We start from the raw sequence: 25193 nt of genomic DNA on the forward strand, positions 1-25193 counted from the left end.
GCCATTTCATAATATATTTATATTCAGTGCAGATATTTTTGGGCTTCTCTAGCATTCATTTTGTCGCAGAGTCCATGTGTCAGTATTGTTTGGGGAAAAAAAAAGGTATGAAAATAACATGTTTGCCCTTGGTTTTGTGATCCAGCCGGATGGCAAAATGCTATAGAAAGGCCAGGCGGTATGCTGTAAAACAGTTATTATGGAAACGGTTTTCTTCCTCGAGTAGCAATAGTGCTGCAAGCCCCTCTCTGGCGATTGGTGCTTGCTCCCCGCCAGGCTGTTCCCGCTTAAATACCCAGACCTGCAAGTATTTCCCAGACTGCTCTGGTTTGTCGAGAACTGAAATGTGAGATAGGCCCCAGAAAATGGAGGGGGTGGGGGGGAGTCAGACAGTCACCCCAGCGGCGTGGCCTGACTCAGCTGGAGTCATCCTGGGGGCTTGGCTTGGCTTGGCTTGGCCTGGCCGGAGTCATCCCAGCGGCTTGGCTCGGAGCGCTCGCCCCCTGCCCAGCACCCGCACCCCGGGGTGCGCCTTCCCTTTGCACCGCCACACACACAGTGTTTTATTCTTCATTAGTTGACGCAACTTTACCATTTTGAATGAGAACCATTCACTGATAGTGTCTCTTCCAGAAAAGTCTGCTTATTCCACGCTGCCCCCCCCACCAACATTCCTGTTTAACTCTTTCATTTCCGAAGTGCCCCTGTACTGGGACATGTGGGATAGTAAAACCAAATTATTACAACTATTTCCAGGCCTTAAGAATGCTTTTTGGTATCAGTTGTTACCACAAAAACCCTTCATTTCTTTTTATAGAAAAAAAAGAAATGGACCATGTATCTGTGGTAGTACTGTGCACTTTTTATTTTATTTTTTTTCGGCTGGGCTGTGTCTCCTCCCTGTGAAGCACTGTGTCAGGCTGCTAGAAGTCACTGCCCACAGACGTTCCACAAAGGGCCTGCAAAGCGTGGCCAGCTCTTTCGTCCCACTGGGGTGCCGAGGAGCTCCTCTGCTCCCGAGCAAGGGACTTTGAAGAAATACTGAGGAAGCCTTTCAGCTGCTAGCTCTGTCTCTAGCATGCTGTTCTGTGTTCACAGATTATTTAGAAAAGGAGGCATACAATGAGATGAGAAAGCTTGTTGATGCAGTTATTTTGAGATCACAGGCATGAATGCCAACTGCAGAGAGCTGTAGACAGACCTTGCAACATTGAGAGACTGAGTGGAAAGACTCATAGCCAAAATGAAAGTAAATAAATATAAGGTGAGCCAGAGGGGGTGATGTGAGTGAACCTTATACATACACTATTGGTTTCTGAAGTAGAATTTTTAACTAAAGAAAGAGATTCTGAAGTTATCACATATGGCCTCATGAAAATCATCAGCTCACTGGTCAGTAGCAAGCATAAAAGAAAAATTGAATGTTAAGAATTATTAGGAAAAGTATCAAGAAAGAAAAGAAAAACCTCTTTGTGCCACTCTGAAAATCCATGGCTTCATCTTTAATACTGTGGGCAGTTCTGGTCGTACTGCAGCAGAACTAGAGAAGACATCTGGAACAGCATCAGAGATGATCCAGAAGTATGGAACTACTTCCTTTGGAGAAACAGCTAAATGGACTGTGATTTTAGTTGCTTCTTTTCCACGCTTAAGAAGTATGCCTTAGAGTTCTCTGAAATCTGAAACTGCATGAGAGGTTAAATAGAAATTATTTGCTCTCTCATGGAACAAAAACTCTGGGACACCAAGTGAAATTATTAAGAGGTAGGCTCGAAACAAGGAGATTTTTTCATGCAATGTGTCACTGAAGTTTGGAGCTTATTGTCGCAGTTGTAAATGAAATTTTTTTTTATGTTAAACTCAATGAGACAAAGTCGTTTAGTGGTGTTACGTTTTCTAGTTCTGGAATCCTCTAAGCTGTAAATTCCTGTAGGCTGGGAGAGTATTCAAGGCAGCAACACTGTATACTTCCCCTGTTTTTAGACTCTAAGCATCAGCTCTTGGTCTCAGCTGGAGACAAGTTACTAAGGTTTGATTTGACAGTGTAGGCACCCTGGCTATTCTTGTATTTGTGGACAGATTTCTTCTTGTACTACTGTAGAATAACATCACAGCTGCTGACTAGAAGTTGACATACAAGCCAGACCTCATTGATCTTTGTTTCTTGCTGTATCACTCTTGGAAACTGAGTGTAATTTCCCATCTCCTGTGACTTCTGGGTGGGTCAGTTTGTCTCCTTCTCTGGATACCTTCCAACTGAGCATTAGAATATTGTATGTTTTGCCAGTATACACACACATACACACACACTTCCATTCTCATTGCTATATTTCTAATACCAGTGGAGGCTGGGTTCTCCAAGGCTCTGTATGTTTTCAATTCCCATTGTCTTAAGTGGAAATATAGTAGGATCAGTACCTGTTTTAATACTTTATGAAGCTTTTTCTAGCATTATTTCTCATTTAAGAACATTGATTGTTCTAACTGTGAATTCTCAGGAATGGCACGACTGTGATGTGACTGTGGATGAGGGGAAAGCAGTGGACACCAAGTACCTTGTCTTTAGCAAGTCTTTTGATACAGTCTCCTACAGCATCTTTGATTCCAAGTTGGCATGTTATGATCTAGATGGGTGGACTATCAGGTAGGTGAAAATCTGTTTGGCTCATCAGGCTCAAAGGGTAATTGTTAATCGTTTGTACTCTTCCTGGAGGCCAGGAAGATGGTAGACTGAATGTGAGTCAGCAGTGTGCCAGCAGCAAAAGCCAACAGCATATTGGGCAGTGTCAACAGGAGTATGACCAGTAGATTGAGGGAAGTGATTATTCTTTACTGGGCATTTGTTAGACTGCATCTGGAATACCACATCTAGCTTTGGGGCACCCAGTGCAAGAAAGATGTTGATAAACTTGAGTGAGGCCAGGGGAGGGCCACCGAGATCCTAGGGCTAGAGCACATGACTTATGAAGGGCTGGTTTTATTCCTCCTGAAGAAGAGAAACCTTACAGGGACCTAATAGCAGCCTTCAAGTGCCTTAGAGAAGGTTACTGAGAAGATGGAGCCAAGCTCTTCAGTGAGGTGCATAGTAGGAGAACAAAAAACAGTGGTCCTAAGTTTAAATGGGATGTTCTGACAGCCTCCTCCATTCCTTTTCAGTGCTGCTGGAACTAGTGTAATAATATTGATCAGTTTACATACAGTGTTTCATACTGGTTCATTGCTCCCATTTTACAGATAACAGAACTGAGGTACAGAAACTGTAGAGGGTCTTGTTCAAGGCCATGTAGACTACATCCAAGTGCTTTTCTAGTATGAGCTTGAGCTCAGTCCTGTCTCACATCCATACTGTCTGATTGCTTGTTCATAGTCTCAGACAAGGAGTTGGAATGGTGTTTTGTGTTACGGCAATATTGAAAGTGGGAGCCAGGTTGGGGAGCAGGCTCTCTCCTTGACCTGGCTACTACTGTAGACTCAGAGTGAATCATCCACCAAGTTAGAGAGAGAAGTATGAACTCCTTGTGCTTTGTCTTGTCTCTGGTCAATCTAATTTCTTATTAGCCTTAACTGATTCCCATTATAATTAAAGACTTTTCTGAATATAATGCTGCTTCAGGCTTCAGATGGGTAGTATTATTTTTGTTTACTTTTTGTCTGTGTTGTTACTTCAGAAAGTGAAAGCAGTTGGGTTTGTTCCTTGGGGATCTCAGCTGCTGTTCCATGTGCAAGAGACTCCAAACGTTTAAATGTCTTAGATGAGAAAATGTGTTGGTATGAATTGATTTGCAAAGGGACCTGTAATTTGAGGCTATTACTATGCTGGTATTGTATGTGCTTGACTCAGGCACTGCATTAATAATAATAAAAAAAAGATAAGCACTCATAAAAATCTAGGACTGACAGCTCTGGAGTCTGCTGTTTATGCCTTAACCCGTTGCTGGAGGAAGACTGAAAGCTAGGATAAGAGGACTAGTTCAGGTTCTCTAGCCATTTCATCTTAGCATCTTTGTGGAAAAAGCTTTTGAACATCTGCTTTGAAGCTTTGGGGATGTGACTTGGAACTGGACTGAGACTGTCAGCAAGTGATACATTAGTGAGTAATGAAAAAATTGATTTTTTAACATTGGGTACAGTAGTACAGACATGGTAGCAGACTTGGACTTTGCATGTTTTGATTAGCCTGCAGTGCCATTGGATAATGTGAGTGCAGCACTGCATTTTTTTAATTTATAATTTAACTTGTGCAAGAAGGCAGAAAACCTACTTAACCAAAACCTACCTAACCCTGATACCACGTGGTGATTCCTCAGCAGTTAGGGGATGGAATGAATAGCCCAGAAATGCTGAGTTTCAAGCACAGGGTTAGCAGAATGAAGAAAACAGGCAGAATTCAAGTAATTTATTGCCTCTGTGCCTTGGTTAGAATCATTGAATAATAGAACTTAGAACTTTTGGAGGTCATCTGGTCCAACTCCCTACTGAAAGCGGGGCCAACTTTGAAGTTAGATTAGGTTGCCCAAGGTCTTGTCCAGTCAAGTTTTGAACATCTCCGAGAAGGGAGGTTTTACGACCTCTCTGGGCACCTATTCCAGTCTTTGACCACCTCATTGTATAGAATTTTTTTCTTATGTCTGAATGGAATTTCTCCTGTTGTAACTTATATCCATTCCCTCTAGTCCTTTTGCTGTGCACTTCAGAGAAGAGTTTAGCTCTGTTTCTCTGTAAGTAGCTTTGTCTTCACTTATTAGGTAGTTGAAGACATAAGCTCAGTTGCACTCTTCTTAAACAGGCTGAACAAACCGCCTGTCTCAACCTCTCATCACAGGGCATGTACTCCAGCCTCCAGCATCTTGGTGGCCCTCTGCTGGACTTGGTCCAAGTATGCCAGTCTGGCATATCCTCCTTGTACTGGGGAGCCCAAAACCAGACACAATACTCCAGATTCAGTCTCACAAGTGCAAAATAGAGGGGAGTAATCACTTCCTTCAGTCTGTCAGTTGTGCTCTTACTCATACTGATATGCTGTGAGCTTTCATCACTTCCAGGGTACACTGCTGACTCATATTCAGCCTTTTACCCATGAAGGACCTCCAGCACTTTTTCTGCAAAGAGACTTCTTGATTAGGTTGGCTAACCATGATTTGCCCATGTTAGATCCATGCTCAGTGTTCTCAGTCACCTCCTTTTCTTTGTAGTGCTCAAAATGGATTCTAGGAGGATTTGTTTCATATTTTCTTGAGCCTGAGGTTAGGCTGAACATCCTGTAGTTCCCTATATCTTCCTCCTTGACCTTCTTGAATTTGAACATCACGTTTGCCTTTTTTCAGTCATCAAGGACCTCCTCTGATTACCGTGACCTTTAAGATGCAAGAGAGTAACCTCACAGTGATGTCAACCAGCTCTTTTAGCATTCTCAGATTCATCCATCTGGTTCCATGTGCTTGGGTTTTTTTATTTGTTTGTTTTTACCAGTTTGCTGAAATCCTTAACTGGATCTTCCTCTGTCGTATAGAATACTTCACTTCATTAGATTCTGCCACTGGACACAGGGACCTGGGAGGTCTGGGAACAGACCTTACCAGTAAAGACCAAGGCAAAGAAAGTATTGAGTTATCTTATTAGTAAAATGAGAATTCTTGTGTTAGAAGGATATTGTGAAGATCAGATGGCCAGTTGGCCAGTTTCTGCCTAATTTTTCTCCTGCAGATAGAAACGTTAGGTATTATTATCTACCTTAGTTTGCATCATTGTTTTTTTCACTCCTGTTTCCTCTTGGCTTTCCTGAAGATTAACACATGAGTGACAGCCCCAAATATATTATTGCTTCTTGTTCAGAACTAAATTGAGAGACTGAGTGCTGAAGCCAGAGCAAACGCCTTAGGAAGCCTCATAGACACAGTCAGATCAATCACAAACAGCAACAACAAAACAAATCCAGACCTTCCTTTCTTAAGGATATGCTCCTTCTGGCAACAGTATATGGGAAAATGATTATATTAGTGAGAAATTAGATTCCGTCACTGAAAAGAAGAAAGCCTGATGAACAACATGCCTAAGCACAAAATCTTAGACTGTACACTGAGAGAGAACGCATTTTGCAGTGAGCATCTTCAAAACTGTTGCATCTCTTCTGCATCTTGCACTCTTTGGGCAAGAGGTGAGCTGTTGCATCCTTGTGTTTCTCTCTTCTTACTAAACAGCTAATAAATGCTGCTTTCCCTTGTTTTCTCCTTTGCAGAGGACCCCAACAAGTTTATTGACTTATGCGGTGGTCATAATTACAACTTTTGAATAGATTTTTGCTGAAGGGAATGAGAAAAAAAGGGGACATTGTATTTTTTTTTTTTCTTCTAAATTCTCTTGACTTTGGACATCTCATGGCTATTTTTTCCCCTTTATTTATGGAGTAAAATAGCTGTTTGACTGTTGTTCCTTGGTACTGTACTTCACAAAGTACTGTGCCTGGTTTATCCTTCCCTTGAAGAGATTCTAGTCTTAAATCATAAGTGAAGGATTGTTGTTAATGACTCATTTTAGTCAAAAGGATATATAAGATGCTTTCTGGAGCTTGCAGGAAATTGGCCTTGGTCTGAAGCGCTTACATGGAAGGTTTTGAACAACAGGAAGAAAGAGTGAACCCTGTGATAGTTGTTTAGGATTGAGAAGATAATATGATCATACTAAGAAGAGTATGCATGTACCTTGAGAGTTACAAAGGAAGAAGGCGAGGGAAAGAAGTTACTTTTAACAGGTGAATTTCCGATTTTTGTTGTGTTTCATTTACTTCATAAGCTGTTTAAGAATGCAGCCTGCTCAGTCAGTCTGTGAAGTATTTACTGTGCTTTTGGGAGATGCATAAATAATACTAGAAAGTGAAATGACTGTCTTGTGTTTGGAAACAGTATGCCTCAAGAGTTGTCCTGTCCTCTAATTAGGAGACTAGTAACAGATCATAGGAAGGATGATTTGTTTTGCCCTTCTGTGGGTGGGTCTGTGTTAGAGATAAGAAAATGGATGCAAGGGTAAATAACCATCTGGAAAGCCTTCACAGTAATCTCACAGATTTGAAGGAAAAGGGGAAGGTGAGATGGTCTTAGAACAGAATTCTCCAAAGAGTGAATTTACAGGGATTGGTACTGGAAACTTTTGCAAGTGCTGTGGGTGAGGTCAGAAGTCTAGCTTGGCTGACTCCAGCTCATCACAGGTGCAGTTACAAGAGTCAGAACAGAGCTTTGATATTTTCTTAGGCAGAAGATTCTGCAGCTTAAGCTCCTGATCCAGTCACGTTTTGGGTTTAGAGAATGATAGACAGAATTCTTTTCTGTGCTGGGAGAGTAAAGATGCTGTGCGCGTGAAGTTGAGACTGGAATTCAACTCTTGCAGGTCATTATGGGTAAAAATATGTATATACTTTTGGAGATAACCATAAATTGGGCTCTGAGGCATGTGTTCTGAAAATTGGGGTGGTTTGACCTTACTGTGTCTGCCTCACTTTCAGAAGCTATGATTTTGAAGAGAGATGAGAACTTATATCCATAGCTTTTGTAATGAATAGTTTTGGCACCTTAGCACAAACGTACCTTCATCTGTAATTTAAACTAGTGTGCCAGACTGAACCAGAATGGCCCTGACATGGAGACATACTTTCTTCTGCTGATTTTGAGAGAAAAATAACCTCTATGAGGTTATTGAGGATGAGGAATGGGGAGGACAGCTATAGGTGGTGAAGTTTTAAACCAGTGCTGCAGGATTTGCCAGAATTCCCCTGTCAATCCTGATTTAAATCTGGGCTCTGTCCTGACTTGTTGTCCGTTGGGACATATCATGTAACCTCTCTGCCTTGGTTTTCCCCAGGTGCAGTAGTATTCGACTACTTTGTAAGGCTTTTGTTACGATTAATCTTCAATCTTAAGTCTATTTTGAAGTTGCTAATTAAAAGAAGATACTGGTTAAAGCACTTTGAGAAGCTTTAAGAAGCTTTTGAGAAGTTATCTTAGTTAGCTAAGGAGAACCCTTAGCACAGGCTTTACCTTGCTTATTCCTTCCCCAGCTGTACAGATGATGTGCTACGTTACCGCTTCGGTGGGGTGCTCTACTCAGCGCAAGCTGAAGAAGACCTGTCTCACTTGGCCCAGCTGAATTGGTAGCCCCACGAATGTGAGATCAGAATTGTCATGGAAGCCAGAAGTCTCATTATTCTTTTAAAAACATTCAGATATTCAGATATTCGGATCTATTCTAGGTCAAATTTCGGTGCTTCCAGGTAATTTGTAGGTAACAGCCCTTTCTGGTGGGTGCAGGCAGTTAGTCTGGGTGACATGAGGCCTTGCAAACTCTGGCATGCTTTAGCAGACTGTATCAGTGTCAGAGCCCTGGTTTATCGTGCTTTCTCTGATAGTCACCGGACCTAGAGCGTCTCTGAGGATTGGTAAGTGTCTGAGAGATTCCTTCTGAGAAGAACATGTAGGTGAGGATTTGCTTTGCTTGGCATCACAGCTGATGCGTGAAGAACATTTTGACTCTAATTCATAATTTGCCTGAAAGTGTCTCACAGGGAGTCCACTAGCATCATGCTAGATGGGCTGGCAGCAATCAAAAAAAGACTGATCAGAAAAGTCAAAATTGATTAGGTTTTTAAGAAGTCATTTTTTAATGTTGAATTTTAAATCTATTTTAATAAAAATTATAGTAATTTTAACATTGCTATATAAATTCATACTAAAAAAACCAAGAGGGGTCCAAATCAGCATTTTTGATATTTGAAATCTGTGGAAAATGATGGCCTTTTATTTCAAGTGAGAATGTCTGCTTGTTTTTAAAACTGCCCAAGAAACAAGGTTCACTTTTTACCTTGTTTTAATGATATCTACAGTCTGGATATTGATTTTAAAACCTGTGAGAATGATCAAACCTGGAAAATAATTATTGCCAGATAGCCAAGTTCTAAGACTACTTTGCTTCATGAATATTGGATTTTTATTTTTTTTCCTGAGAATCCACCTGTACCCTTCATAGCAGAGTTCCAGTTGCTGTGGCAGCTGTCTGCGAAGAAGTGCTCTCGAGCTGCTTTGTTTATTCTGTCTGACTGCAGTGGTGCTGATCCACTCCAGCAAGCTGGGAGGTCTTTCACTGTAAACTAACAGGAGCAAAAATACTTAGTGGTGTCAAGGGAAAGGTATATTAGTGCTGCCTCAGGTGGAAGGCAGCAGATGTAAAATAGATGGATTCAGGAGCACTGGAAACATGAATAGTAGTACTTCAGGCAAAGTCAGCACTGCAGTCCAGCAGTGCGGACAAAATATTTCATTATTGCTTCTTTCTTAGCTTTGAAGCTGCCGAATTATCAGGAGCTCAGTTCAGAGGGAAAACTAGTCCAATACGGTTATTGTAAATACATGGAAGTTGAATTATCAGGGCCTTACATCGGGTAGCCTCAACAGAGACTTTCTTTGTGGGGTATAATCTGGAATGGTTGCTGCCTTGTCTTCAGAGTAGGCATGAAGATTCATGTTGCCAGCTAAGTTTCCAAGAGGCAGCACGTGAAAGGTTAATTTCTTTTTTCTGCTTGAAATAATATGCCTCCTCCTTTTCTCAGGCAATTACTATTTTCTTGGTCTGCGAAAGTAGCTCAATATTTTCATTGTAATGATCAGGCACGCTGCAAATAGCCTGGATAAACAAATCGTCTGAAACAGGGTCACAAACCCTTGTCGTGATGATAAACCTTTCTGCTGGAGCCCTTGATAACCGCACCAAGTGTCCCTGCCACACGAGAAGGCCCCCGCTGCTGTGCCTGCCTGGCTGCCACGGGAGGACATCCACGTAAGGGCAGGAGAAGTGCTCCCTGCTCCTCCTCTCCCTTGGGGAGGCCAGTTGGGAAAGGGCCCAGCTGGGTGAATTGCCAGGCTGGGCTGGGCTGGTGGCCCCTGGCGGGTAGTGCCCCACATCTGCATTATGCAGGTGGTACCATAATAGAGTTCTGGCCCGTCCTGTGAGTACTTAGATGGAAGGGAAACAATTTTCATTGTCCACGTGAGGAATTCTTACAGCACTCACCTTAATTGTAATGTTGCTGTGCAGTAGCTAAGGTAGGCTGTCTTAAGTCTGGCTCTGAAAATGAAACTAGACAAGCAGACACATGCACCCCAGCTTTTATTTTTCTTCAATAGAAGCTCAGCGTCTGTGAATTAAGCTGTTTCCTGGATGTGATACAACCTGTAATTGAGCACCTTTTGACCCAGCATTGCTGTTCTAATGCTGGGTTGCAGCTGTCAAAAATAACCACCGTGCTCTTCAATGGGTCATATTCTGACTGCTCTCGTGTGCTTTGCTTTATCAGCTTGGGGCCTGGCTTTTAGGGGCTTCAAACTGTATTTCTCAAGGGGTGGTTTTAGTGCCTTGGAAATTATGTCACACAACTTGTCTCCTTAGATAACTTGGCTGCCTGGTAAAATTTAACGGAGTGAAGTATCTAAAGCTGCCACCAGAAATGTTAATCTTGCAGGCATGATTCTACATGCCATTTCTTTTATTTGCCTGCAAGTGCAGAATGTTGTTTGCGCTTCATTTTTCAAAAGCTCTCTAAAATCTTTTAATCTTTTTATTTCTACTAAATATTTGATCTAGATTCAGCTAGACCTGTTATTCTCCCTTCCAAATGCTATGATGTCCCTCGATAATTTCTTTACTCCTTATTTCCTCAATTTATTCACTTGTTGTGGGATCTTTAAGTTAATTAATAGTTTCCTAATTTGGGAGAAAGACTATGGTGGTAGGGGGCATCCCACCAGAGATCTGTTTCCAGATGGTGCTTTGCTGACTTTTCTAACCGTTAAGTTTCCTTTTTAGGACCTCTGAAGCAGTTAGATTGAAAAGACCCATTTCTGTTTGGGTGCTGTGTGTGTTCCCCCCTGGCTACTGGGGGGCTTCCAGGGGAGTTCAGGAGTGCTGGGGAGCATTGGTGTGCTTGGGCTTGAAATACTTGTTGTAGTCTAAAATTTTCAGTTTTGAAATGTGGTTTATTGTTGAGTGAATTTAATGCTAGTGAGAGGTATCAGAATGACAGCTCTCTAGCGGGGATGCTGGTGTAATTCGGGCACAGTGTAAATTTGCGACACTGTGCTCAGCTGTCTCAAACTGGATCTGAGAGACAAGTTAGAAGAGAAATAAGGATTTACGTATTCTGTGCTGTAGGTGCTCACAGAGGCCAATAAAATGACAGAACTTTGCCCTGAGGCTTCTACAGAGTAGATTAGACATAAACACAGTTTAGTCTTATGGCCACTTGGCCTTCAGCAAGCTACTGCTGTAGTCAGTGCCACTAGTGGTTATATTTTATGGTATGGATGCCATCCTAATGAAAATTGAGAGCACCTACTTTCTAAGGGCATAATCTAGCCCTGATTAGATTGTGACAGACATAAATCAAGTGATCTAGAGGGGAAAAGCCATTTGTTACTACTTAAGCCTTTATCTTTTGATTCCTTCAATAGGCTTTGGAATTTCAAGCCATTCCCTCCCTCCTTCCCTTCCTTTTTTTCTTGGCAGGCAACTATATCATTTTTCCTTTACATTTTGTGGCACCCTGACCACAAAGGAATTATTTCATCTTCAGTTTGTGTGATGTGCACAGCTCAGAGATTCCTCATGCCCTTGTCTTTTAACCCTGTATTGCATTTGTACCACTGTGAAAGAAAGCTTTTCTATGACCTCTTCCTTCTAAAATACTGTCTAGTCATGTGGATTGGTATCTTTTCCTCATATTTACTACTGATTCAGCAGCTATACTTTAAGATAATGAAAACTGAAGCAGTTTGTTTAACACACAAACTGGTAACTAGAGTGTGCCTTGATGAAAGTTTGGTGTGGACAGATTTAAAACAGGAGTTGTCACTTGAGTATTTCACATAGTTACGCACAGGAAGTCACCCACAAGAATTATCTGCATCAGGAGCATATACAGAAAACATAGTATCTGCAGGTCAGAAGGGACCAAGTATTTCTATGAATGATAGCATCCATAGTACCACGTAAGTAATAAGGAGTTATTCATCAAAGCATCAGATTATTATTATGGGGATCTCAAAAGAACCACATTCTCATTGCAGTCATGGCATCATCTGTTTGGAGGGATTCTAGACAGGTAGCGGCAGTGAATAAGTAGATCTAAAATAACCAGCTACAGAACAGAGTGGGACAGTGGTTTCATGAAATGCGGGAGATCCCTGACTCCACTTTTAAAGGAAGTTTGAAAGGATCATGTCTTTTGTGAGTTTGATTGATTGCTCTGATCAGGGTTCTTTACAAGCAATTTGTTACTCAGCACGTTAATTTTAATTACTGTTGTTCATAACAGTATCCGTGCCTTGTTTTCTTTTATTATGACCACTGACAATACTGCCCTCAAAATGAAGGACAGATTATTTTATTTTGAAAATCAAGTTGATTTTTTAAAAATTTTTTTTATGTTGTTTTTTGGAAAGTGATGAAAACTTCAGTATTCCACTGTGAACACAGACTACTGTTACAGGTTTTTTTGGTTGTTTTTTTTTTCTTGCTTTCTGTTTTGCAGAGGTAATCCTTGTTGCTAGTATTTACTTCATTGATTCAGACTTCCTCTGATCTTCAGTGCTTGTGACTGACCATCTATTTTCAGTCTTAGATTATTGGAATCTATCTTTTTTTTTTTTTATTCTGCTCATTAAAAGGAGCCTATCGATCTCCTTTTATTTGGGTGTGTACATAAAAACCTCAAAGCCACATGCAACTGCTGATGATTATCAATATCCAGATCCGTATCTTTCTTCCCTGTAGCAAAGTCTGTATATCCTAGTAGCTAGCAGGTGCCTTTCTCTGAGAACACAGTGCTGTTCTCCTAGACGGGCAGTCGAGTCTGTCGGCAGAACCCCCGTTCCGCCTGCCTGTCTTGACAACGACAGCAGAACAGTGCAGCGTAGGTAGCCGTACCTATGCGATAGTATAAATGTGTATCTACTTCTTAAATTGTGCCTTGATATACATGGGGAGCCAGTATCTATTCTGAAGTTAGCAGTGGATATGATCAAGAAAACTATGTAAACAGACGCATAGCTTGACACACATGAATGAGAATTAAATACTAATAAATGTGAAGATTGCATGTAACTAGCAAACTGTTCTCTGAAAATACACTGTCAGAGCCTAAAGACCTTCAGCTGTATGGAGGGATAGGCTCCTCCTTTTCCACGGAGACCCTGATTTTAGCTAGTGGTTTGAATTGTTGTACTACAGAAATACTATCTGATCACCTCAATTTAGGATTAATCTGCTCTTTGAGTTCTTAAAAACCCTAAAAGCAAAACCAAAATTCCTTCTGTATTTCTTCTGTAGTCAGTCTTTTCCTGTAATGTTCCTAACTCATTTGCATTCTTTTCTGTGCTTTAAAACTGATTTCCCCGGTGTTCTGCTCTGTTTTTAACTGTTCGGTATCAATCCAGCTAAGATGATTACAAAGTCGATAGAATCAGGTGTGAAAGCAAACAACTTCACATTTTCAGAATTGTTGACAGAGCAATAACTTACATTTGAAAATAACTTCGTTTGAGATGCTGCTTTTTTTCACAGATGTTTCATGGACACGGTGGAGTACATGTGCAGATGTAGGTGATCAAGTTGCCTTATATATATATAAAAAAAACAGTGAATGAATAGGTACCATTGCTATGCTAGATGAACACTGTGCAGTCTTCAGGGCAATTATTCTGGTGTTCTGTCTTTTTTTTCTCTGTCGGATTCAGCAAGGATATAGCCTGTTGTAACTGCACTTCATATTGAACACTGTCATGCATTACTACTTAACTGGGACTTACACTTCTTAAAAACGCTTTTCTAAAGTTGACACTCCAGAGAATCATGTGAGGTACAGGCTGAACTCGCGTACTTCACCACTGGCTCAGGTTGCATTCAAATCTTTTCTTCTCATGCTTTCATAATGGCTTTAAAATTAATCCTAATTATAATTCTGACTTGGGCACTCAACATTACCCATATTTCAGAGTAAACCTTCATTTTCATCATTGTTATCTTGTCCATAAAAAAAAAAAACAACTAAGGTAAATCTGCTAGCGAGAGGTTCCTCTCCTTTTCACAGCATTATGGATTCCCAAGTATTTGGAAATTATGTATTGCAAAAGAGGGAGTTAAAAAAAAAAAAATCAAGATGATAACTTTGTAATTTTACTATTTCAGCTCTAGATGCTCTTGTCTGTTTTAAAACAGCATGTTTTCAAAGAAAGATGTTGCTGCAAAATAAGTCTTTGGCTGGCATAAAAGACCAAACATGCTAAAGCTAGCTTTTTGAGGAAGGTAACTTCCCCTGGTCTTACAACTTGCATGTGCTGTTACTTGTGTGCCATAAACTATGTAATAGTGGTATGGTACCACAGTCTGTGGTTAAATATCCATTCTAGGACACAGGGTGTGAAATCAAGCAGCATATTCCTGAGACAGAGCAAGTAGAGAACCCACTCATTTAAAAAAAGAAAAAAATTTTTTAGAATTGTAACTTAAAACAACATTTTAACATTAAAGAAGAAGGATGTTGGGATATATGGTTTGAAAACATGACAAAATGTGTTTCCATTTGGTGTCTATCATATCTTCTGCCAGAACACAGGAAATAAATAGTTTTGAATTCAAGCAGTTTCTAACCTTACACCTTTACAGTGGGACGAATGGCTGACATTAGGCTCCCACAAAAGCTACCTGCTCTTTTTTTTTTTGATTGACATGCCTGCAAGGTACCAAAGGTTTAATTTAGCCATTTCATCTTCCACATCTTCTGCCTCATTTAGTGCACAGAATGAAGAATTTCATGTATTTCCTGTTCTTTAACAGTAAGATTAATTTCTCTCCTGCTTTTGTTTCAGAGACATCATCCATCAGCAGCACTCTCCTATGATCTGCCTAAACTCTACAGAACGGAAGACTTTTTTCCTATGAACTATGTAGGTACAAAGTATCAAAACCATTAATGTTTGATTACCAACAGCTTTCTAGGAAAGGCTGCCTCAGTTTGTTCTTATGGGTCATACTTTGTTTTAACGTTAGAAAGAAGCAACTGTTACATTTCAGATCTGTGGTTAGCATCTTCAAGGGAAGCTTAAACTTTTTGATCACAGTGTGGGTATATATGCAGCCTGGAGCATCTATTCTGTGATTTGGTCGCACTAGTTTGCTCCATAAACTTACTACATCAGTGAAGAAAATGTACAAGAACTCCCTTTGTTTACCTTCACACTTTAAAAATCTTTTTATACCTACGATGATCAGAAGGTTGAAGAGTGCTCTTATATAGCATGTTGAAACTGTCATGTAATGTATTAATATTTCATAAATGTTTAGATTTTACAACTGAACATGAAATCAGTGTCACAATTTTGAAATTCAATAAACTGCACATGGCTGAAGCTTCCAGCATTCTTCTTCAAAACAGGAATAGGGTTTTAAAAGCTGTTGTGTTAGATAACTTGAATGGTATAAATAAACTTTCTGCAAAGCTGATACAGACCTTTGGAGGTGCAGTTTTGTAATGGAAATATTACTTCACCAGAACCAGAAGTAGCATAGTTCATGTCCCCCGTTTTTTTAAACTGTGAAACAGGTCTAGGGAAACAGAAAGCACCAGATTGTTCGAATAAGGAACATTAGGAAGAGATGTCATACCTTTAATTTTGAAGATGTTTGTCTCCCTATGTACAGAAAATCTCACTAGGAAAACAGTAAGGGGTATTGGTCAAGACAGTAGATCACTTCTGAAATAGTGTTTCAAATGATCAGCTTTGCACAGAGTACAATATGGAAAAACAAAGGCTCTTGTTACAAAAATACCTATGGAAAAACTCAAGATGGAGGACCCAATGCAAATTCTGTAAAAAGATACAAGCTTATGGTGAAAGTAAAGCTACATGGCTTTGAGTAACCATGGAGACGAATGCTTTTCTGATGCAGAAGTAAATTAACTCAACCTTTTCATATTTATTAGTGAGACTGATGATGAAAGATAAAGGCAAATTAAAATATAAAGCATAAAGGACAGACCTAACCACTGTCTCTGCCCCTGCAATGCAGTTTATTGTAATGGATTATTACAAATGAGCTGGTATTACAGAGGCAAATTAATTATGAAAAGGACAAAATACTTTAATTATACCAACCTGTTTATCAAAATATCAGGTTCTTTATTAACCAAAATGAAGAGGCAGTACACACACCCTACTTCGTAAATCTTTGGGGTTTTTTGTTTTGTCTGATTAAAATAGAAGTAAGCTTGGTTTAAGCTTTGCCATAGCAATGTTTGAAATATAGGTACTACAGAATAGTAAATTGTTTACTGTAACCATGTTAGTGGATATTTAAAGTCTACTAAATTTCTTGGTGATAAGAATGGTAGAAAGTTTCTATAGAAAGTACTGTGTGGACATTCAGGTATCTGTTTTGCCTTGGAAATACAAGTCAAAGAGTCAAGTTTTAATTGGCAAGTTCTTGCTACAGAAATGTTATAGCTGAACAGATATGGCAGCATTAAATGTCACTTGAACTTTCAGTAGGATAAAGAGCTTATGAAATAAAACTCGAATACAGATATTTCTAGAACATCTTGTAGAATTTTTTGATTTCAATAAATCCTGATTTAGATAAAGGGTTAATTCACAGTACCCAAACGAAAATGCTAAGATCAAGTGTGGCATTAGTAGACAATGCAGCTGTTTGTTAGAAAACTAGGAATTTAGCAAAAGCTGTCTCTCCCTGCTGGAAAGTAACTGTTTGGTTTGGATGAAAGCTTACAGGCTGGAACTAAGCTTCAAGGAGTGAGGGGGAAGGGAAGGAAAGACAGGAAGGTATACTAAAAGAAGGTCAGCTCAAAAGCAACTTAAAAATTATAGTTATTACAAACCCATATGAAGACCAATAGAAATAAAGAGTACAAGGGTCATACAAAATGCAAATGCTCCTAAAATCTCAGGCCGTCCTTGCCCATACCAGCTATTTCATGTCAAAATTCAAATTATGGGTCATGCCGGCTCTTTTTGTTACACAAAACTGTCTTATATCTAAAAACAATGTGTATGCTAATAACATCTTCATTCTCACCTGTTAAACCTTTAGATTTCAGGTAGCATTGTTTAAGATGGAAAACACTTGGCTTTGCTTCAAATCAGGTAAACTGAAACAAATTCCTTAGAGTTTTAAGTTAATAATCTTTCTGCTCTGTTGTACTGGACAAAGCCTGGAGACTCCAGTCATCTTCTCAGTCTCCCACAGAACAAAGCAGCAGAATTTGTTTTTCAGCTTCAGCTGGCTCCTGTGCAAGCACAGCTGTCATTTACTGAAGTTCTGTAGCAGAACTCTAGTAACTAGATGTAAAAGTGGGTAACTTCCATCTCATACAATTATAATGGTGTGGTAAAACTACACAAACTGGGTTTAAGGTTTCTCCAGTTTTATGAGGCCATTCACCTCTTCCTCTTTGGGACATCCTCAAAAACAAGAAAATGTGTGGTTAGCCTCAATTCTAGAAAGGAATTCTTGTCCAGCCTCAAATTCAGATTTTAGAGTAACATCTCTCAAATACTATCAAGTTTATGGCAATCCTTAATCCCCCCCTCCCCCACCCCCAATCCTTACTGATATTCCTGTTAATCAGGGCCATTTTTGTGCAAGACTTTTAAATTAATCATTACATAAAATGGCATTTCCTATCACAGTTTTTTTCTGGTAAATAAAGCATTTCTAAACATTTCATATTTCATAGTCTTACTATTCACTGACTACAAACAGGAGCAGAGATGAGCTCAAATTTCCATGAAACACTATTCTAAGAGTTTAAAGAATAGAGTTAAATTCAGCTTATAATTCCCTAATATTGAAGTAACTTTGCCAGGTATTGAGATAAATATGATGCAGATTTGAAGACAGATACCCACTTCTTATTTCATTACTTAAAAGGTAACAGTTGTTGTACTGCCATTAACGAGAGCTATCTTCAGCCAGCAAAGAGTACAAAACTGAAGGCACAACTGGCTTGAAAAAAAAAAGTTTAAAAACCTTATTTTTAAGATCTCTTTAAGCCTAGGTGAAATGACACAAGACAGGAATTTTGAAATGCAGTATGTGAAATAGAACAGCCCACATAGAAAAGAATATAACCAAGTTCTCCTAGCAAAAAAAACCCCTTTCTAGTACTTCCAAGGGCTAGTTTTGGTGTGAAAAAAAGTTCCACCCAACTGATATCTATAAATGGTAGCTTAGAAACCCTCACTTGACTTGAAGTTATTTTCAATGAAATAGTTTAAAATGCCTACTTAACAAAATGAGATCTGAGGCCCAAGTTTTCTGTTCCAGCAGAGAGGCACAAGGAACTCTTGCCAATGGAAATGTCAGAAGCATCTTCTCTGTATTGTTCTTAAAAAAAACACTTATCTTCTAACGCTTACTTCAAAACTGGGACCCAGTCCAACATCTACTCCCCTCTCCCCTCAGTTAAAAAAAGCAGAACTAAAATACACATCCCCTTGTGAAGGGGGAAAGGAAGATGAGAAGACAAATCTAAACCATCTTCGGCTAAAGGTAAATGTTTTCAGTTATTACTTCACACAAATGGTTAGTTCAACAAAAAATAGGAATGTTCATTCCAAAGAGTGCCAGCAGCACAAGTTAGTTGCAGAACATGACAGCCTACATCTAATATTCTGGTCTTTGGCTTATACTGTAGCTTGTTCACTATACTAGTGGAAAGTATACTTTACACCTACCCAAGACTGCTATGGAGATGCATACATGTTTTCCCAAGATACCCATCAAATGGCTCTGCTGTTTAAAGCATTTAGGAATAGAACTATTTCCTCCAACACTATTGGAAATTTCACAGATCAGTTTCTGAAATTTTACAAGATCTAAGTTTGGTGCTCAGATATTTTATTAGACATCTGCTTAAATCAAACTTGTTGCTGTAATTAAGAATAGTTTTGTTCTCATCACATTTAGATTCTCTTAAGTAAATCATTATCGCAAAGAGGTTTTGCTTATGTAACTGACCATTGTACTATGCACTGGCTCCAGTGCAGGACTGGTTTGACCAAACCAATCACAAATTTTAACAAACTGATTGTACATTCAAATTACTTTTTCTTCAAAGCAAAGCCAAAGGGGGGAAAAAAAATCCATACAAGGCATGTTCCTTCATGTTTAAACAGTAAATATTCAAATACCTTCACTCTTATTTACCCTTAATGCTTCAGAGGGACACATAGTTTTAGATAATTTAATCTATAAAAGTGATCTTAATTGATAAAAGTATAAAGGGATGAAAAATGCAAGTAACATTCATAGGCTTTCTGATTCTCCAGGATACAGAACTGGCAAATCACTGCAATTCTATTTATAAGCTTAGTGTTCTAGAACGCTAAACTCAGCTTAAATTAGTTTTGTAGAAATTTTCCTGTCCTTGTATCCAGTAAGTAAATACTACATGTACACACCCCAGGAGAGATGTGGATTGTTTCCAAAAAAGGAGTGGATGTAGCAAAGCAGGATTTAACAAACAAGAACGTGGTACTTGCATGTAATAAAGCAAATGTTTACATTAAGCACAATACAGCAATTTATTTAGATGCTTAAATGAAGAATACAAAGGGAAATAAAGATCACAAAATTATACATACTACAACAGTGTGTCATATATTAGATGGTATAAATGAATACAACACCTTGTTGGTGTTAACTAAAGATAAAACTAAATATCCAAAACACAGCACTTTTGTTTCAGTGTGCTGCTTCAACACAATACACTTTTATACAGATCTAAAAGGTGTCAAAATTAGTAGCTGCAAACTTGTTTCTTGCATGTGATTTTTCTTTTTTAGCTTAAAAGATTTCAGAAAATGGCTCTGAAATACATTTGTCATCAGTTGTAATGTCAAGGATATTCAGAACAAGAAAATTCTATAATACAATAGAGTCCAGATATATTTTTTATGTTGCTGGCCTCTGTTTTGAGATTGTACAAGGTTATGTGCAAAAACTAAGTTTGTCAAAATTCATACTATAGCAGTTTCAAGCTTTTGCTAGGTAAACTAGATACAGCATTTATTACACAGCAGGGCAACACTAAAAAAGAGAAACAAATCTATGATGGGTACACAAGAACAATTTCATAAGCTTCACTTGAATAGGTCTAAAAGACTGTACAAATATACATTTCAACTATTCAGAATGATACATGAAAAAATCAATTTCCCCATAGTCTACTATACACGTTGAACTGGTAGCTCATATGTTGGCCCTATACTACCATGTGAAAAAGGATAATGTTTAAAAAGACATACAACTGAACATGTACAAGAGTGAAATAAATGTTGAAAATGCAGATAAAATAAACCTCTGCTTTTCTTTGTGTGCATTCTAGAGCCACCAGCTTATCTGTTTTCACATTAAGTTACTGTGCTCATCCCAGCAGATATTCTCAAGCAAGATTAGCCAACAGCATACTTAAATAACCACTGGAATAGTAGTGGCAACAGCCACCGCTCGCCGTGACCTAGCACTTAAGAGGCAGTACCAGTTAGAATTTAAGCTTAGCAGTCATACTGAAATGAAAGTGTTTAGACAGTTGTAGATTGGATCATTACTGCCGGTTCTGAATTGCGCAGCTTATGCTTGCTGGCTACTCAGCTCCACACCAGTTAAGCTGCTATGCATTGGTTCTGCTACTCCATCAGTCACACTGTCAAACTGATCTCCATCCTCACTGTCAATTGTGCTATTCTGCCATTCCATCTGCTGATTTGACAAGCTCTCCTCAATCTCTGATGCATTTTTCCATTGTGACTGGTCCTTAGACCAAAACTCTTCTACTTTTCCATAGGAACGATTCTTCCACTTTGACTGTTCTTCATCACTTTCAGATCCACCCCCTTTTGTTTCTACAGGCGGTTTACTGCTGCTAGCATCTTCACTTTGGGAGGATTCATCTGTCCACACTTCCGGTTTTACTTCTGATGTATTATCTTCATAATCAGAAACCTGCTGAGAACCAGGCCCACTTTCAGATTGTGAAGCTCCATCTTTCCATTCAACAGCATCATCTTGATCATCCTGATCACCTTCACTGTCTGAAACATCACCTACTAGTTTTGCTGGTTCTTCAGCAGAAATAATCTCTTCGTATTTAGAACTTTCCTCTTGTTTCTGATCACTCTTCTCTGGAGACTGTAAAGTATTTTCCTCCAGAGTCTCCTTGGATATGCTGTCCTCTGGGTTCTCCACTATGCTATCAGAAGAGGTTTTCCCACCAATGTCAGAAACTCGTTGACCAAATGGACTACTGCTTTCATTGTATTCCTCTTCTATGTTCTCATAGCTGTCTGAGGAACTTTCATTGTCTTTCTCTATGTTTATTTTTTTATCAACAGTCTTACTAACATTGACTCTGGAATTCTTTTCATCGTGGTTTTCAAACAGCCATTCAGCATCAAAATCCATCTCATGTTTAACTTTGTTTAATTCTTTCATGTTGAAACCAAGCAGCACACCAGGTTTATATTTTTCACAATCTCTAACACATTTCTTCCTTTTGTTGCTAAAATGAGAAGCAATATCAGATTTCCATAGCCACAAACTGGCAGCCAGCTTTTCAATCTCTCTCCTACTGGGATATGGTTGTTTATTAAAATATTTTGTAAGAAATGTTTTCCTGGCTTCATAGGAATCATCTTCGTGACCCTTGGGGTCCAAAGCTAAAACTACAGGTTCTTCAGGCTTCTCCTCAAAGGCAGAGGGGGAGTCATCATCATCCATTTTTCTTTTCTTCATTAGCGAGAATTCCATGTGTTCATAAGTACGTTTTACAGGTGCTATAGCTGGAGACTGATTTAGCCGAGATGAAGAATTACCTTTCTCTTGGCCATTTTGAGTCTTCCCAACACCTCTGCAGTGTACAAGGTGCAGTGTTATAGTTGAGGCAGTCATGTTACTAGTATATACACCAAGGCAATGAATGCATTTGTAAGTTAGCTTTTTCTCAACTGGATGAACTGTTTGAATAACTTGATGTCTCTCCCTTAAATGATGTGCAAGTGCATCAGAGATGGGTCCTTTTAGGATTGAAAAGCACAGAGGACAGAGAGTTTTGCCCACATCTTTTTTGTAGGGAACTGCTGCTTGTGGAGAACTTTTTACAGGTACATCAGACTTCTCCTGGATTTTCGGCTGTGGTTTTGGAGGAACTGGGGGAGTATTCTGAGCATGATAAGCTACAGATTCAGCAGGAGCATCTCTCAGGTTGTAGGTGGTTACAAGAAGATGTATATTTGTGTGGCTACCCTGCTGCAATGTCAAATCAAAGGTCAGAGTGGAATCAGTTTTAGGTCCCATTTCTTCATCAACATGAGCCATTCGCATATGAGCGGCCATCTTTTCAACATCATTGAAGGTTGAACGGCAATACGGACAAGACAGACCATGTATTAACATATGATTAAGCAATGTGTCAGTAGGTAAATAGCGATTACAGTATAGACATTTGCTAGTAAAATTGTGTATTTTCATTATATAATTAGCTACTGCAGGCACCTTTTCAGCCTTGTGCTCCTTTTCAAAGTGGACACTATACACATTTTCAGGAAACAGCTCATTACAGATTGTACAGATTTTCCACTTTTGTGTGGATGATGTATTGACAGCAGAAGGACCCGTAGCAGCTACAGGAGATTTCGAGCCAGACTGACCTAATACCCTTGAAGCTGCCTGTGACTGAGATAACGATGTTTGTTTCAACTGAGCAGATGAAAGAGAAGATGAATTGGCAGACTGAAGAGAGTACCTTGCTGAGGCCTGTGATCTCTGTTCCCCTCCAAGAGTATAAGGCCTTCCATTTCCACTTGAAAACTGTTTCATTGTTTGGGATTGTTGTGGAATAGAAACTGGTGCATTGCCACTTAAGTTTAGCCTTCCCCCTGGCTGACCAACATAACTCGGTGGTACTGATTTGACTCCATAATTATTTTGTTGTAGGTGAACGTTTGACATCATATTCACTCCTGCAGAATTTAATGTAGGCTTTGGTATAGTGAGTCTGTTCATCATCTGCTGTGATGAAAGAGATCGAACGCTTCCAGGGGAAAGGGGACCCATCCTCTGAGGGAGTCCCATAGGCTTTTTATCCTGTGGTTTTGGAGCTATTAGCATCAAAGGTTTAGATCTTGGAACCACTACGTTAGTGTGACCTATCATTGCTGTTACCTGATATCCTATACGTTCATGGTCTTCGATAACATGCTGTACTAAAGCTTCATATGATTTCGGCATAAAAAGGCATCGCTTGCAGTGAATACTACCCTCCTCGCGGGTACTGGAACTTAACGGAACTGCACCATTGAGTGACTTTTCACCTCCCTTTGCTACGTAAGGAGCAGCAACATGCTGAAAATGTTCCCTGTAAATGTGCTTTCTAACTATTTCATACAGAGGATCTCGGTAAGTGCACTTCTTACAGTAATAAACAGCTTGTTCTACACTGTCAGCCTGCTTAGGTTTAAGGCTATCATGTTTGTTTTTATCTTTAAAAGTGCTGATGCCTCCACTCGGTGTATTGGCATTTGGAGCATGAAATATTTTAATGTGCGTTTCCAAAGTCTTTTTGTCCGCATTAAAAGTACAGTAAGGACAATTAAGAAGAATCCTATTTTCAAAGTCTTCACTATGAACATTCCGGAAGTGGCTTTTGTAGGCGGAAAAGAACTTCGAGGAAAATGGACATGCACTGCAGCAAAAGGGCTTTGTCCGATAGTCCTTAAAACAAAGAACAAAGCAAAAACTAAATATCGAAGAGCAGTTTTTAGAAAAATATCCATGATCTTCTCTAAACTATAACGTTTCTAAATATCAGTCTTAAAACCCACTGCAACAACCTCAAACCTTATATTAACTTCTTCTCTGCAACTTTTGGCTTTAGAAGTTTTAACTGTCTGAACAATCCCATGAAATAGTACGTGCCAATTTAGAGGTCCCTCAGAGTTTAAACATAAACCCAGCATGCAAGGCTAAATCGTAAGCATCTTTCTCCACACCAGTCAGCAGAAGTTGCATTCCCAGGTGAGCTGAAAAAGTTCGCCAAGTCTCATTTTTGGGGAAGACACAAGCATGACTGTTGGAGTACACTGTCCAAAAGACACAAATTACTTCCCATGAAAACCTGCCAAATATTTATATATACAAGATAGATATATACCCTTCAGCTATTTCAGTGTCTTAATCTATTATAAACTTTAAGATAAAAGATGCTCTTCAAAACTTATTTTATATTGGTGTACAAATGGAGTTAAGCTTACCAAGTTATGTACTAGGTCCACACAAGCCCTTAAAGCAACCAAGCCTTTTCCTTCTGATCAAAGCACAATCCCAATTTAAAAAAAAAAAATCTTGGATCAGAAAAAAGATGTTTGAAAATTTAACACTGGCATACTTTCCCTGCTCCCTTGATCTTTGGTAGCTTTCAGATGTTGCTGATTTAACTCTTGTCAACTGTTATAACGAAAACTAAAATTACATTGTGCATTGGCTTTGGAGATAGCCACAAGCAATGTGGTATTTCAGATGAGATAAAACATGAAATTTAAATAGTTACGAACATTTCATCATGTGTGTCAAAAGTCTTGTGCATCAAGTTACACATGGATCATTTAAAGTAGCTAGAGATTGGACTCTCCCTCTGCGTAAGTAAGTAGGTATATATGCTTCTGCCCACCGTCTGAAGCCTCAGATATCTGGTAGGCTGGAGACAAGATACAATAGAACAAACTAAACAAAAGCTGTCCCCTTTTATATTACAATTTTTATTCTGGAATGAACTAGGAAGAAAAAAGGACAAAATCAGTGTATTTTATGGAACACAGTAATAAAGGAACTTTTTAGACAAACACCATGCTAGCAATCTGTCATAGCTCCCCATTTCTTATAATAAGCAGTACCTGATCTTTCAGATGCGGAAAAAAGCCTTATTTTATAGAGAGGATTCTTGCATTCTCACTGTTTCACTGGTGGTGGTATTACTTTATATTGTACCTTCAGTAGAAGCTATTGCAGACCATACAAGTTGCCTTAAATACGTTTAATCAGCAGAGTCAGATAAATCTCTACTTTTACAGCATCATTCCCCTCCC

At 39.2% G+C, this 25193-nt stretch overlaps 2 protein-coding genes across 16 annotated transcripts in view; one reads left to right on the forward strand and one right to left on the reverse strand.

Annotated features, from left to right (window-relative positions):
* The window catches only part of BCAS4 (breast carcinoma amplified sequence 4), a 51557-nt gene extending 36114 nt beyond the window's left edge, over positions 1-15443 (forward strand). The window contains exons 5-6 of one of the 2 annotated variants that reach the window (XM_067307908.1): positions 2499-2644; positions 14904-15443. In XM_067307908.1, coding sequence (XP_067164009.1) covers positions 2499-2644; positions 14904-14976 — 219 coding nt within the window. In that variant the 3' untranslated portion in view covers positions 14977-15443. The remainder of the gene's footprint in view (positions 1-2498; positions 2645-14903) is intronic. The other variant, XM_067307909.1, reaches the window with a different exon arrangement.
* Positions 15444-19623: 4180 nt separating this feature from the next.
* Positions 19624-25193, reverse strand: part of ADNP (activity dependent neuroprotector homeobox) — a 33472-nt gene continuing 27902 nt past the window's right edge. For all 14 annotated transcript variants that reach the window (XM_067307899.1, XM_067307894.1, XM_067307893.1 and 11 more), the window contains one exon: positions 19624-23823. In XM_067307899.1, the coding sequence (XP_067164000.1) occupies positions 20686-23823 (3138 nt within the window). In that variant the 3' untranslated portion in view covers positions 19624-20685. The remainder of the gene's footprint in view (positions 23824-25193) is intronic.

This window comes from Apteryx mantelli, chromosome 18 (genome assembly GCF_036417845.1).
Source record: "Apteryx mantelli isolate bAptMan1 chromosome 18, bAptMan1.hap1, whole genome shotgun sequence".
NCBI classification, from domain to species: Eukaryota; Metazoa; Chordata; class Aves; order Apterygiformes; family Apterygidae; genus Apteryx; species Apteryx mantelli.